Source organism: Cloeon dipterum, chromosome 4 (genome assembly GCF_949628265.1).
Source record: "Cloeon dipterum chromosome 4, ieCloDipt1.1, whole genome shotgun sequence".
NCBI lineage: Eukaryota > Metazoa > Arthropoda > Insecta > Ephemeroptera > Baetidae > Cloeon > Cloeon dipterum.
In genome coordinates, this window is record NC_088789.1 from 17,416,414 (window position 1) to 17,429,503 (window position 13,090).

The following is a 13,090-nucleotide window of genomic DNA, read 5'->3' on the forward strand; positions in this document are numbered from 1 at the left end:
CTTATTGAGGGACAAGCGGACTCAAAAAATGGCCAGCTCCGTATTTTGCACATTTTAAATGTCACCCTCTGCTACTGATGAGCGGAAAACCGATTTTTTGGTCTCGTCTTGCAGCTAGAGTTGGTCCATCGATTTATAATTCAGAATCACGTTAAAAATTGATTTCAATTTAAAATGAAACAAGAGCTTGATAGGTAATTCAATAAGCAAGGTGCTTGCATGATGAATTTATTAAATCGTTTCTTCTGTCGAGTCAATTCCGTTCCGAGTGATCATCAACAGAGGAACTGACTTGATAATAATCAATTATAAAATAGGTACAAAGTATGATCACCTATTTATTACAAACATTTTCACCGCGGACTACATACAACTTTGTGATTTTCGGGGGATGTGTTAACATAATTCATTTTGCCTTTCAAAAAGATAAACCAAGGTTCTTGCCACAAACACTGCAAGACGTCAACAACAAAATGGAAAAAACTTTAGAGATAGGTTTCAGCTGTAGCTGCGCATTGCTATCGCCTCCAGCTTCGCTCCTCGTCGTCCTCCTCCTCAGCATCAATTTCTTCCTCGTCCAACTCGATGCAACTCGTCTGAAATTGAAATCACAGCAATCAAGATAAATGATAAAATGTAAATTCGTTCAATATTAAGATGAATTTTATAATAAAAAAAATCAAAATTAAAATAATTTGACTCAAAGGTTGAGTGATTTTTTAAATGTTTAAATTTCAAATGAATATAATTTAATGATTCATTTAAAACATTTTATATTTAATTTAATTCAAAGTTAAACCGAAAGTAATGTGTGAAAACAGTTAATTTTCGATTTGTAACTCACATCCACATCATCCAGCTCAGCGTCTGCCTTCTCGAGCTCATTCTCCCGGTTCTGTCCATCGTCCTCAGGCTCGGCGCTCGCGTTGTTCAACTCTGCGGTGGCTGCGATGATCGGCGGTCCGCTCTGCACGGCCCAGGTCACGCTCAGCGTGCGGTCCTTGAAGTGCTTGCCCTGGATGAGGGCCACCTCAGCGTCTTTGCGTGTCCGGAAACTGACCTCCAGCGACGGCGTCTGGTGGTCCGGGACAGTCTCTTTGATTTCCCCGAATTGCTGCAAAAAATTGGTGCTGAGTTAAATAAAGGTCTAGAAAATAAGAATAGAAAGACTTACGGAGAAGTGCGCCACGACCTCTTCCCACTCGTCGTTCTCATGTCCAGACACGAGTAGCTTGGTCGGCCGGTGGTCCAACCTGGTCAAACCGCCGCGCATACTGCCCCTAGCACCACGTCCTCTGCCAAAACAAAATCGAGAACTTACATTACAAAATTACTATGGTGTCTAAAAGGTGAAAGATGATAATTGGGTCAGTTATGAAATTTTGATGTAATTGCGATGAGAAAACAAATTTATTGGCGATTTTTTCCATTTGAAAAAAATGTTTAAATCATTTAATAATAGAGTTTAAGCTCAATTTATCTGAATTATGGTTTGTAGAAGATACTGTTCAATGAGAAAAATCGATTTGTGAGTGGGTAATTTTTCCAAAATTTCAAAATGGTTAGCTCCGGGATTTGTAAGTGATTAAAGATTGATTGAAGAGAAAAAACTAAACTTATTCTGAAACCTGATCAAATTTCCTTGCAGTTATTGTTTCTCAAAATTATATTTTGGTAAGAGAAAAAATTATTTTTTCATACCTGTACATTCCCCTGCCCCTGCCGCGCATGCGCATGGCGCCTCGATGGATTCCCGGGACTGGGGGTGGCACAACAGGCTTCATCAGGCCGAGAGTGCTGGCTTCCTTCTTCAGCTCAGCCACCTTGAGCTTAAGTTCGGAACTGTCCTTGCCCTCCTGCTGGTGCGTGATCAGGTCAAGCTCAGCATCGAGAATCTCCTTCTGCACCTCCTCCTTTGTCTTCCTCACCGGAGGCGGCAGCTTGGCTTTGGGGGCGGGGGCGGCAGCAGCGACAACGGCCGCCTGAGGAGCCAGGTCCTTTCTGATTGTCTCGATGCTCTCTTGCAGACTCTTGATTGTCTCCAGCAGCTGCTTCTGCTCGACCGGCTTCAGCGTGATCTTGCCCTTCTCCAACTTCTCGATCAGAACCTTCTGCTGAGTCAGCTGCATATCTAGCAGCTCCTGCTTCCGCTTCCGCAGATCAGCAGTCATCTTCAGCGCCTCCTAAACAACCGAAATTTTATTTAGTTATTTACAAAATACTAATTGATTTTAAATAATTCTGCACCTTTCTCTTCTCCTCCTGCCTTTTTTTAAGCTTTTCCTTAGCAAGCAAGATTTCTTGGTTCTTCATTATGGCAGCTGCAGCCTGAAAGACGAATGAACTAAATTAATTTAAGGTCCTCAAGGGTAGCTTCCATTCTTGAAAGTAAGAGGACAAAAGTTGGATGTTTCTTCGAGAGATTAGAATTTATTGTCTGCAATTATTGTTCAATGAATTATAATTTTTCAAATTTGTAATTTTAAGTTCATTAGAAAAATCTGAAAAAAGTCCTTCATTCAAATAAGAACAAGAATAAAACACTCACCAACGCCTTGCTATTTTCTTGCAAAGCCGGGTCTGGCTTCTTGGCACTCGGGACGTAGACGTTCCTGTTGGCGTCGGCTTTCTCGCCGCCTGGCAGGAATTCAGCGTCCGACTTGGCCTTCTGCTGAATCAGGTTGAGGACTTTGTTTGAAGGCACTCCCAGTCTGTCCCTGACGCTCATCCGAGTCACAGGGGGCACGTTTTCGTGCTTGCTCTGCTGATAATATTAGTAATTAGCTCCCTAGATGTAATTCAAGTCTCACCTCAAATCCTGGTTGCTTCTTGCCGTGCCAGAACATCTTGATAAACCTATTGTTAAGAACAGCCTCGGTACTTTTAATGGCGGCGTTGGCCTCGGCGTGCGTGGAGAAGGTAACCAAAGCGGCCTCGGGGTCGCCCTCAAAGCACACTTGAATGTTGACGATCTTGCCGAACTTGGCAAAATGGTCGTTAAGGTGCGTGATGTTGTTCAGACCACGCGGCACCTTCTTCAGCTCCAGAGCGCAGTTGGCCGGGAAGTGCTTACGCGGGCCCAGCCGCTTGAAGTCAAACGCCTGCTGCCCTGCCAGGTGCAGCTTCTTCGAAGGCGGAGGGCCCGTCTGCAAAGCATCGAAATCCTTTGAAAAAATACAGGGTTCCTCTTCCGTAACGAGTACCTTTTTGAAGAATTTGGCAAAAATTACAAAAAATATTAAAAAAAGAAATTTGTCACCAAAAACCCTCACAGGGTCCATTTTTGCAATTTAGCCCTGATGTTAAGACTAACTAAGAGTAGATACATTTACATTTTACGTAAAAAAATAAGAATTTAGTACCCGAAGAGATCTCAATGAAAATATGAACTAGTAATGTTAAAATTCCAAAATCCTGCACCACATCATGTTTGTTTAACCTGGAATAAAGGTTTTACCTCGGCCAGGTCGCCCTCGTACGAAGAAGACTCGCTGGGCTCGAAAGAAGTCTTTGAAGAGTTGTCAGTGACTGGCACACTTATCAGTTCTCTCTGTGGAGGAACAAAGGGGGCGCGGAGTGCAGATCCGCGGCCGGGTCCGCCTCTGCCTCGGAACGCGGGCCGGAACCAAGGCATGTTCGGCGCGTCCGGATTGTACTCTGCAAAGCAAAAGGCCGAGTCAACAAATGAGAAAAAAAATTAACAGGTTCCAAAAAGCTCCTGGAATTCGTCAAAAAATAAAAAAGTTTCTTATGTTTCAAAATACTTGGCTGCAAAAAATTGTTTCAGAGCACTCTTGCAGTATTCTTTCTTGTGCAAAACAACATTTTTGAAAGAGTGCCAGATATAGACAACAAGGGTAGTTGTAGGCGTGCGTGACGTCATGAGTTTAGTAGATAAAAAGAGTTGAAAAAACAATGATAGTCATCGGCTGGTATAGCATTAAGCTCTGATTTTTATCGCTCTATTAATCGCACGTGACGTTCCAGCAGCCAAAAATGGAAAATCTCGACACTACAGGTGTTTAGTTTTTCCTGAAAACCTTGCGTACCTTCAGAACTGGTGAGCATTTTTTGCGTTAAACTTGTACACTATTGTGATGTGAAAATGAAACACCAGTTAAAATTAGTCTATCTACTAGCATTACTTTTAAGTTATAGACTGGACAAGTTATTTTGAAAAACTTAACAGTCGTTTTAAAAATACAATTGTTGTTCAATCACGTTGTTTTTGGTACATATAGATTCTGTTTGACGAAACTAATCAATTGGTGGGTTTAGATTTTCAGAAACAAAATTTAATTATTACATTTAGGTCAGTTTAGGCCACTTTACACTACAAAAATTTTAATTAGACTAAAAAACATACTTGTATTTTAAAACTGAAAAATTCGATTTATTTTTCTTATCTAAAATTTTACCAAAAATTATACATCGCTTGATTAGTCTCGTATAGGAGAATCTTTAAACCAAGTTTCACAATGATTGGACAAATATTGTCCGTTTTTAAAAGATTATTAACATGGAAATTCCCGTAAGACACCATACTAAAGTTTGACTCCAATGCCTCATCTACAGATTATTTTAACCAATCATTTTTTAACCTCTGATCAGCACATCTCGTGAGCTATGAGCTCACCAGATCCAAAAAACACTGCCGAGCGGATACCATGGGGCCCGAGTGGCCGCAGTGGAGCTTGGGCCCAATGTGGCCATCTTTTCGACTCCCCGCACCAAGGTCTTTTATTGAAACGCCAGACATTTGTCAATAAAGCCGTTGGAAAGGTGCGAAAACCAGCAAATGGTGAGTCGGCGCCAGTGCGCCTCCCAGCCATTTGAGCATTTCGAGTCACTAAATAATGGACCTTTTGCCATCTCTGACATTGGGCAGCCAGAATTAGATCCCCAAACTGCTCAAATATCTCCCACTGCTTTGACACTCCTAAAAATGCCTTAACGGTCTTAACAATGCGAGCCAATGGGCTGCTAAGACCAATTTTCTCCTAATACCATGAAATTAAATTTCGGAAGATACGCAGGGTTATTTTGTGAATGAAAAAGGTCAAATTTCCAATTAATTCGAAAACCAGTGCCAAATTTCGGAATCCTATTGCCAATGGAAAGAGCAGAGAAAGCCACAAGAAGTGCCCTATGAAATGGAATGGTATGGCATGTGTGTGAAAAAGAAAAGTTTGTCTCGAGCCAGGTGGGTGACAAAACAAATGAAAGCACTAGCAAGGTGCGAGAGCGAGCGAGTTTGTCTCACCGGCCGAGGCTAGAGCCGTGGCTAGAGGAAGGGCAGGCTGTTCGGTTAGGACGCCGCCGCGTCCCGCCTGTGGCCTTATCGGGACAAACGCGCTGGGGGCAGCTCCCGCCCCCCTCGCGGCCACCGGCATACCTTGAGGCGTGTAAGACAGGCCGGGCATGTTGTCCACGATCACAGGGTCGGCGCCGTGGTCGAACTGGCACAGGTCGCCGCGCATGCAGTACCCTTGTTCTGAGAAAAAATCAAACAGAAACATTACCAATTAACTAGAGAGTTGTCAACTACAAAGTGGCGAGAGTTAATAACTGCCGTTTTTTCTACTTTTTAGTAAAAAGAGAGAAAAATCGAGAGAAAACTACATTTGCACACAAAACAGAAATTTCGTTTCATTAATTTGTTAATTAAAAAAAAACGTGTGCGAGAAACCAAAGAAAAACTAACCAGCTAAAAGGATATAGAAAAAAATATTTTCATGCCTATGAAAATCAATAAAAAAATTGTATACAGTTAAAAGAAATATTTAACATGTGAAATAATTTTAAAGCAACTTTAATCAATTTTGCATAGTTAAATTAAAATATAGACAAATAAAAAACAATTGCTCTAAACTATCTGAGCTAATTACTATACATTTCATCTTCATTTTATTTTAATAAAAATTACCTATTGATTTTTCTCCTAAAATACTTTCATGAAGAAAATTGAAGACGTATGATATTATAAATCTTAATTCTTTTTCAAATCTTTCGGCATTAAAATTATGCATATTCCCTACATTATCAATAAATTTTAATTGCCAACTCACCGTCAAAGTCTCTGCACCGAGTTTTGTACACATTGCCGGTGGCAGCGGTGGCCACAGTGGAAGCGACGGCCGGAGCGGCGGCCACCACCTTCTTGTTGGGCGACACGACAACAGACTGGATGCTCTGTGACGAGGTGGTCAGCCGCATATCCACGTCGCCGTGGTTAGAGTCCTGCGTGGGCGTGTTGGCGCCAGAGTTAGGCTCTGACTTTTTGGCGGTGGCTACCGGCGACTTTGACTTAGAACGATAGGCGCGCGAGCGGTGCTTGCCCGCCGGGGGAGAGTGGGAACGGTTCCTCGCCGGGGATTTGGACCTACTTCTGTAAAACCAAAAAGAAGAGTAAAAAATCTGTCCACATTTTTAATGCAAATAAAAAAAATCAAGTACCATTTTTCCCACAAGTATGAAAAAACGTCAAGGCCAAGATTTATTTAAAAATTATGAAATTAGTTTCAATAAATATTTAGTGACATAACACAGTTTGAATTTAATGAGCAATATATTATTTACAAATGCCCATTTTTCACATTTGACAGCTTTGAATTTTTATCAAAAATTAATTTAAAAAAATGCCAATATTGAACTTAAAAATATTCTTGGAGTTAGTTTAGATCGTTTAGATACATTTTTAACCATAATGAGTTAAATAATGTGGAAAAATGATTTTTATGTTGTGTTTCCGACCGGTTTCTTCCCCTGGAGTAAATAAACTCAAGCATTTTTTAAATATTGGCGAATTTTTTACTTTTTACTAACATTAAAAATTGGGAAAACTGCAAAACTAATTATGAAAATGTTTTAATCATTTGAAGTTATGTTTTCGGTAAAAGAGCTTTTCCAGTAACTTTTGACTATCCCCTGAAATAGAAGCAAGAAGTATAATTTGATAACTATCCCACCTTCGGTCCCTGCTGGCATCCCTTCTCCTGGGGGAGATCTTTCGATCTCTTCCCCTCCTGTTCCTGTCCCTACTCCTGGACCTTCGCCTACCCTCCCACGACCTGGATCGGGAGCGAGAGCGGCGTGAGGCGGGCGACGGCGACCTGTGTCTGCCTCTTCTCGATGGCCTCTCAGCCGGCCTCTTACGCTCAGACCGGTCGACGGCATCAACTCGGTCCTTCTTCGGCTCTGAGGCTTCCTTTGGCTTTTCAGGCTCAGATTTCTCCTCTTTTACTTTAATCTGGAATTATGAGAGTCGTGAGTGAAGTTATGCTCGTTTAACATCGAGGAATTCCTCACAGAAGGTCTCAATTCCTCTCGGAATTCAGTTTTTGAAACGATATGCTCTTCTATCCTCTCAGGGGAGCCGCTGGAATTCATGGCTAGAAGTTCGTCCTCCTCATCTTCCTTGCTCTCCCCCAGGTAGCTTTTGTTGTTTAGAGCCTCTAGCAGGATTTTCACAAACGATTTGGTTTCTGCAGATAATTATTACATAATTAGAAATTCAAATATCATGTGCGGGATTGAAAAAACCTTTTTGAAGAAAGACGTCAAGTGAGTTTTCTATGGAGGCCTGCAGCTCGGGCACCGGCTTCTCTTTCTTGACCAGAGCCAACACATACTTGGCCAGCGCAACTGGGTCTGCATCGCATCTGAGGGGGGTCGACCAGAGTTAAAATTAGTCCAGCTCAAAAATATTGGGACGAAGCCCGGAAGATAGGACGCTTACAAAGGCCGTAGCTTTTCTGTCAGCCACAATTTCAGCGCCTCCTGATTTTCCACCAGCATGATGTGTTCACCCCCGCGATGGAAATTGCCAGAGTCACTTGCTAAACTGTAGATAGGATGGAGAAAGTGCAGAATGCGTGCGTCTCACCAAAGCACCCTTTCGGACCGGCCACTGGGGTGCGTAGGGGAAATTAGGCCAACTTAATTGAACAACAGGCGCTCGCGGAAAAATAGTTTATCAGCTAGAAAACTCGCGTATCCGACACCTTCACTGCAGCTTGGGCAAAAAGTTCGTCATTTCTGTCATATGGAAAAAACAACACCAGCCATTTGCAACGCGCCTTTACTGACCCCTGGCGGCTAAGGGCCAGAACAGGCCACAATGACCAGGGGACGGCTTTACGCGAGAGCAGCAAGGATTTGAAAAAGCGCCATATTGATTTTTACATTAACCTGGATCACAACAATGGTATTTATGATAAACATGACGGTGAGTCTTCTCCTATCATTTGATAAGGTAAATCTTGCCAAAATAGCTGGTTGTTCATAATATTCAATACAGATGGCGTTATGGTGTTTGAATTAGAGCTTCTAGAAGAACAAAGAACACGCCAATTCACAAGGGGCGGCATTTATTTTTAAGGCCTGGGATCTTTTCGACGATAAGGGAACGGCGACGTTTCAAATCTTTAATTTTGGTAGTTAATGTTTATGGTCAGCTTTGGGGTCTGTTTAGCCTTTATGTATATCTTTTAATTTTCTGTCACAAAAAAAATGCATGGAGGTGGCAACAGTTTAATTTTTTTCCACTATTTGGAACTTAATTTCCTTAATTTAATTAACATGCAAATATATCACATACTGAACTTTTTCTTTACGTGTCTTGAAATGAGTGGAAATACAATAAAAGTGCAGAAAACGTTAAATAAAAACAATTAATAACAACTTATGGAACGCACTTAAGGGATAAAAAGAGCTGTTTTGTTCTCTCATATCCGGCAGAGCAAATTGCATGGCGAGTTTATTATACGTGTATAATTTCATTGAAAGCCGCTGACAACAATTTGTGTGGCAAAGTCTGCGTGAAAAACGCGTCCACACGCACAATTTTGTGTCATGAGTCGGCCACAATATGTAATTTAGTTCGTTCACAACAATTTCGCGAGTCAGTTGCGTTTCGTTGTCTGATGCGTTTTAAATTAAAAAGCAGCCCCCAGGTTTTTTTGTGTAGAAAACGAGCTCAATTCATTGCATTGAGCAATTGCCCGACATAATAAGTCTTTAATGGTTTCAGGCAGTGACCGCAAAGAAGCATTTTACTTCCCCTCTTGGCGGCCTGTTGGCGGCGGCCGCCGAGAGCAGCGCGTTTGAAATAAAAGGACCTAAACAAAGCCATAATCACCCATTTCCGACACTCATTATAAATCGTTTTTCATCCCAATGCAACCAACTTTTGCTTCCATTCTCCGAAACCACGCACGTCCCTTGTTTTCTCCTTATATTTTTATTATTGTGTATGTTTGTCGAGAGCGCGAGATGCCGTTTGATAAAAGCCAATAATTATCATTATCATTGCACTGTGCAGCATTTTTCTTTTATCACCGCCGCGCATCTCGTGCTTATTTGCCTGCGCACTATTTGCAGCGGCGGAACCACAGGGGTTTGATTCTCCGATTTGATGCTTATAATTATTTCTCCCAAAACCAGAGTTAAATCTAATTTTTGGCCAAATTCTATCTACGAAAATATCATGAATAAAATTAAATTTTTAGCAAGGAAAATTTTCTTGAATAAATTGAATATTTATAAAACTACACGACAACACGAGTTTTGTTCTTTTGACGAAAATTTTTTAGACCTCTCAAGCAATGGCATGAAATTAGTTTTTGGCTGTGCTGATCAAGTGATCACTACCCAAGGGTCAAATTAGGTTAACTATACTGCCGAATCGGTTAAATCACTCTGTCCACGATTGACAAGATGTGCTTAAAAATGGCGTTTTTCGTTTTTTGAACATATATTTAGCAACTGATTCTAGAGAAAAAACGGCTCTTTGGCGGAACGACGGCAGTGCCACAGGGACAAAACTTACTTACTTTGCTGGCTGACTTACCTTCTCGTTTGACTCCCGCTGTGACGCTGCTGTCGCTACGTTAATGAGCCAATCAGTGAACCATTCTCTCATTTTCGCACATTTGGCTGATATAGGTTTAAAAACAAAAACCGCCGAGATTACAGTTCATACGTTTCCGCCGCAAATTTCGGCACATCGTGTCGAATTGTTGACCGAGTGATTCGGCTATCTATAACCTATTTTAATCATCAGGATTAACAATTTTTTTTGTTTCAAAAAAACTGAAACGAATTACTCAAGAGGGTAAAATAGACTAAAACGTTTACATTTTTTAAAAGAAAACACAGCCCTAGTAATTACTCAATTTTAAATTGCTGGGATTCCCACATCAATGACTCTAGCCGGAATTTCACGAGTGAGAAAGCAGCGAAATTGCTGTCAAGAGGCACGGTGATAACTCGAAATGCGTTTTATATTCGACTATATAAGAGAATATAAGAAGTGTCAAAAGAAAGGAAGATAAATTGCCGCGAGCACGCTACTAGCGTTTCGCATCTGATATTAAATAAATTTATTTCTTGCTAGCGCAGGAGGAAGTGCAGAAACGGCGAGTGCACATCCACCGGCCGCAAGTCATGCAAAGTCCCACGTCGCACCATTCAGCATTGTGTTTGTGTTGAGTGAGTGTGCGATCCGTAATTTGTTTGTTGAGTGCGCGATCTACAGGCAGCAAATAAATATAAAACTTACCGCTATTCAATTTCATGCATAAATCATTGTCAATTTAAAATTAATTCATGTCACAGGAAACGAAATTATTAATTGACTTTTATAACGGTAAGATTTTAGCTGCATGGAAATCTCACAAGGAATCCTGGATATCCTGGATATCGACAGAAATTAAAAGTAATTTTTTGCATCAGATGTGTAGATTTGTATGATATTATTGAAGAAAATGGACAATTAGATGTTTCTATCAAAAGCACCATTGATTAGCTATTGTAGGCAAACCTTAGTATAGGGTCTTATGGGGGTTTCCGTGTTAATTTTCGAAAAAAGGGTTTTTCCAATCCTTGAGAAAATTTTCAGTTTTTCCAAAAAAATATTGTTAAGTCCGTAACTCGAAAGCATTAAATAGTAGATAGAAAATTTTTGACTGATTCATATATTAACATCACAAAAGTGTAGAGTATACGTTCGATGTCCCAAAATGTATGATATATATTAATATGTTATAGGAGTGGTCAGTAAAAACGTAAAATTTGACTTTTTCAAGCACATTCCAACATGAGCAATGCCTTGTAATTAAATTACCGGGGAAACACACCCCTCTTTCAAAATTCACATGAATTCTCAGTGAGAAAGTCAAATTTTACAATTTTAACGATCAATTTTGTCAATTGAGAGCAATGATATTTGTAAGCTGGTTATTTCATTTATATAAAATTATCTGGCAGCTATGCAAACATTTATTACGATGAATTTCATAGGGATATATTATACGGAGAGGATAAAACGCAGACTAAACCTCGAGAGGATTTATCCGATTGCCTTGATCACTATTCATGGGCTGGGATTTGCAACGACGGGTGGCTGTTGATCTGATATTATTTCCATCGCTCCGACCTCCGGTGCTCGCTCTCTGTTATAATACTCGCATCCTTAGGACACATTTCAAAACTCGTCTGGCCGCTCTGGCTTCTAATGCAACTAATTTAAATGCATATTTGACGCAAGTTGTGTGTGCTTGCAACGCAAAAGGTGTCGCACACCAACGATATAATGGGCTCGTTACGTACTTCGTAATATTATAACTTACATAAAATATATAGTTGGTTATTTAAGCTCCTGATAACCTCATCAATCTATTGGCCAATTCAACATGGGAATAATGAGTGATGGTGATGATTAAACAATGTTTTGTCTCCAAAATGTACAGTGCTTGACCACATTTTCTTGGCAGATTTCGATTCCTCTCGACGAGATCTATAATTATTCAACAGTGCGTATGACACTTTTTGGGAAACCTTTTTTGTTTTGAAATAAAATCAGATTTCAAGTAGGAGACAAAATTATCACCATTTGAAAAACGTGCTAACTTTGCAGCCACATTTCTCAAAAATTTAGGTCAATATTGGCTTCAGCTGACTGCATTGACAACAAGGATTTTTCAGGATTACGTAGTTTAAATCCTCTTTAAAAGTTTTGATTTATAAATGTGCTAATGAATTGCAAATTAGAATGAATTAATTAATTTCTTCCCTTGAGAGCATTATTGGCAATCATTTCGCGGATGGGTCGGTTATATTTAAATCGCGTCTGCCTGCGTGAAGTGGTGTAATTTATCGGAGCACAAATTTAATTTGAATTCGTTTACAATGAAGTTTCACGCTCGGCTGCGGCGCCCGTTGCTCTCTGCTAGAGTGCCTTGTGAGCCGCGCGCATTATAAAACGTTTTGAAATACATTTAATTATTTTATCGCAATGTTCCATCGAAAAGCACGCATGTACGCGAGCACTCGAGCGCGACCCCGCCGATTTTGATGAAAATTTTCGTTATTTATGTACGTTGTACAAATTTGCAGCAAATCTCGTCAGCGCGTGTACTTGTCAGGAGTTGAATTGTGCGTCACATTTAATTTGCGCTTCCTGAACCGGTATTTTAGATCTGCCGTTTATGATACTGTCAGGTTTTTACACTTTCCAGCGCTTTGTGAGTTGTGAGTGTGACAAACAAACAAAAGTTATTTCCATGCGCATAGCCGACAAAACGGGCAGAGCCGTAAAATGTCATTCTATAAGCAATGCAGCATTTCATGTGTGCAACAATGCCTGCGCCAAACAGGATCATTTAAACAATGCAGCAAAAGAGAAAGGGATTCAAACGCGCTAAATTAAAAGCATTAGAGATTTGTGGCTTTTTGCTCCAATTTTTTTATATTTCATCCGAAGTTCAAGAAAAAGAGAAAATCGAAGAAGTTTTGAATTTTCTTACATTATTCAATGGTTTAGCTCTGCGTTTAATGGCTGAGAAAATGAAACCTTTAAATTGATGTTACGAAGAAGATCTACGGTTTTTTCTGAGCTTCCAAAACCATTGTCAGACAAAATAATCAATTTTAGATTGCTTCACATGTTGGAAGCAAACGACGCGACTTATTAAAAATAGCACAAATTCAATCTGACAAATAATCATCGCTCTTGCTCAATCCCAGAATGCAAGTAGTGTGCTAAAATTCCTACCAAAAATTGCTAATTATAGATAGAAAATAACATTTT

General features: G+C 40.3%; 1 protein-coding gene across 6 annotated transcripts; it reads right to left on the reverse strand.

The window, feature by feature from the left end:
* Positions 1 to 187: 187 nt before the first annotated feature.
* swm (Zinc finger protein swm) lies at positions 188 to 8,112 on the reverse strand. 6 transcript variants are annotated; one of them, XM_065487673.1, is made up of 14 exons: positions 7,739 to 8,112; positions 7,543 to 7,661; positions 7,309 to 7,484; positions 6,969 to 7,249; positions 6,069 to 6,388; positions 5,396 to 5,494; positions 3,458 to 3,657; positions 2,811 to 3,203; positions 2,549 to 2,761; positions 2,248 to 2,328; positions 1,702 to 2,183; positions 1,175 to 1,316; positions 845 to 1,114; positions 188 to 596 (listed from the first exon to the last, which is right to left on the reverse strand). In XM_065487673.1, the coding sequence occupies exons 1-14, from the start codon at positions 7,795 to 7,797 to the stop codon at positions 519 to 521; spliced, it is 2,913 nt and encodes a 970-aa protein (XP_065343745.1). In that variant the 5' UTR covers positions 7,798 to 8,112; the 3' UTR covers positions 188 to 518. The 6 variants fall into 6 exon arrangements, with proteins under 6 accessions (XP_065343745.1, XP_065343743.1, XP_065343742.1 ...); XM_065487671.1 differs by having other exon boundaries at positions 2,811 to 3,146; positions 5,264 to 5,494; XM_065487670.1 differs by having other exon boundaries at positions 2,811 to 3,164; positions 5,264 to 5,494.
* Positions 8,113 to 13,090: the final 4,978 nt, after the last annotated feature.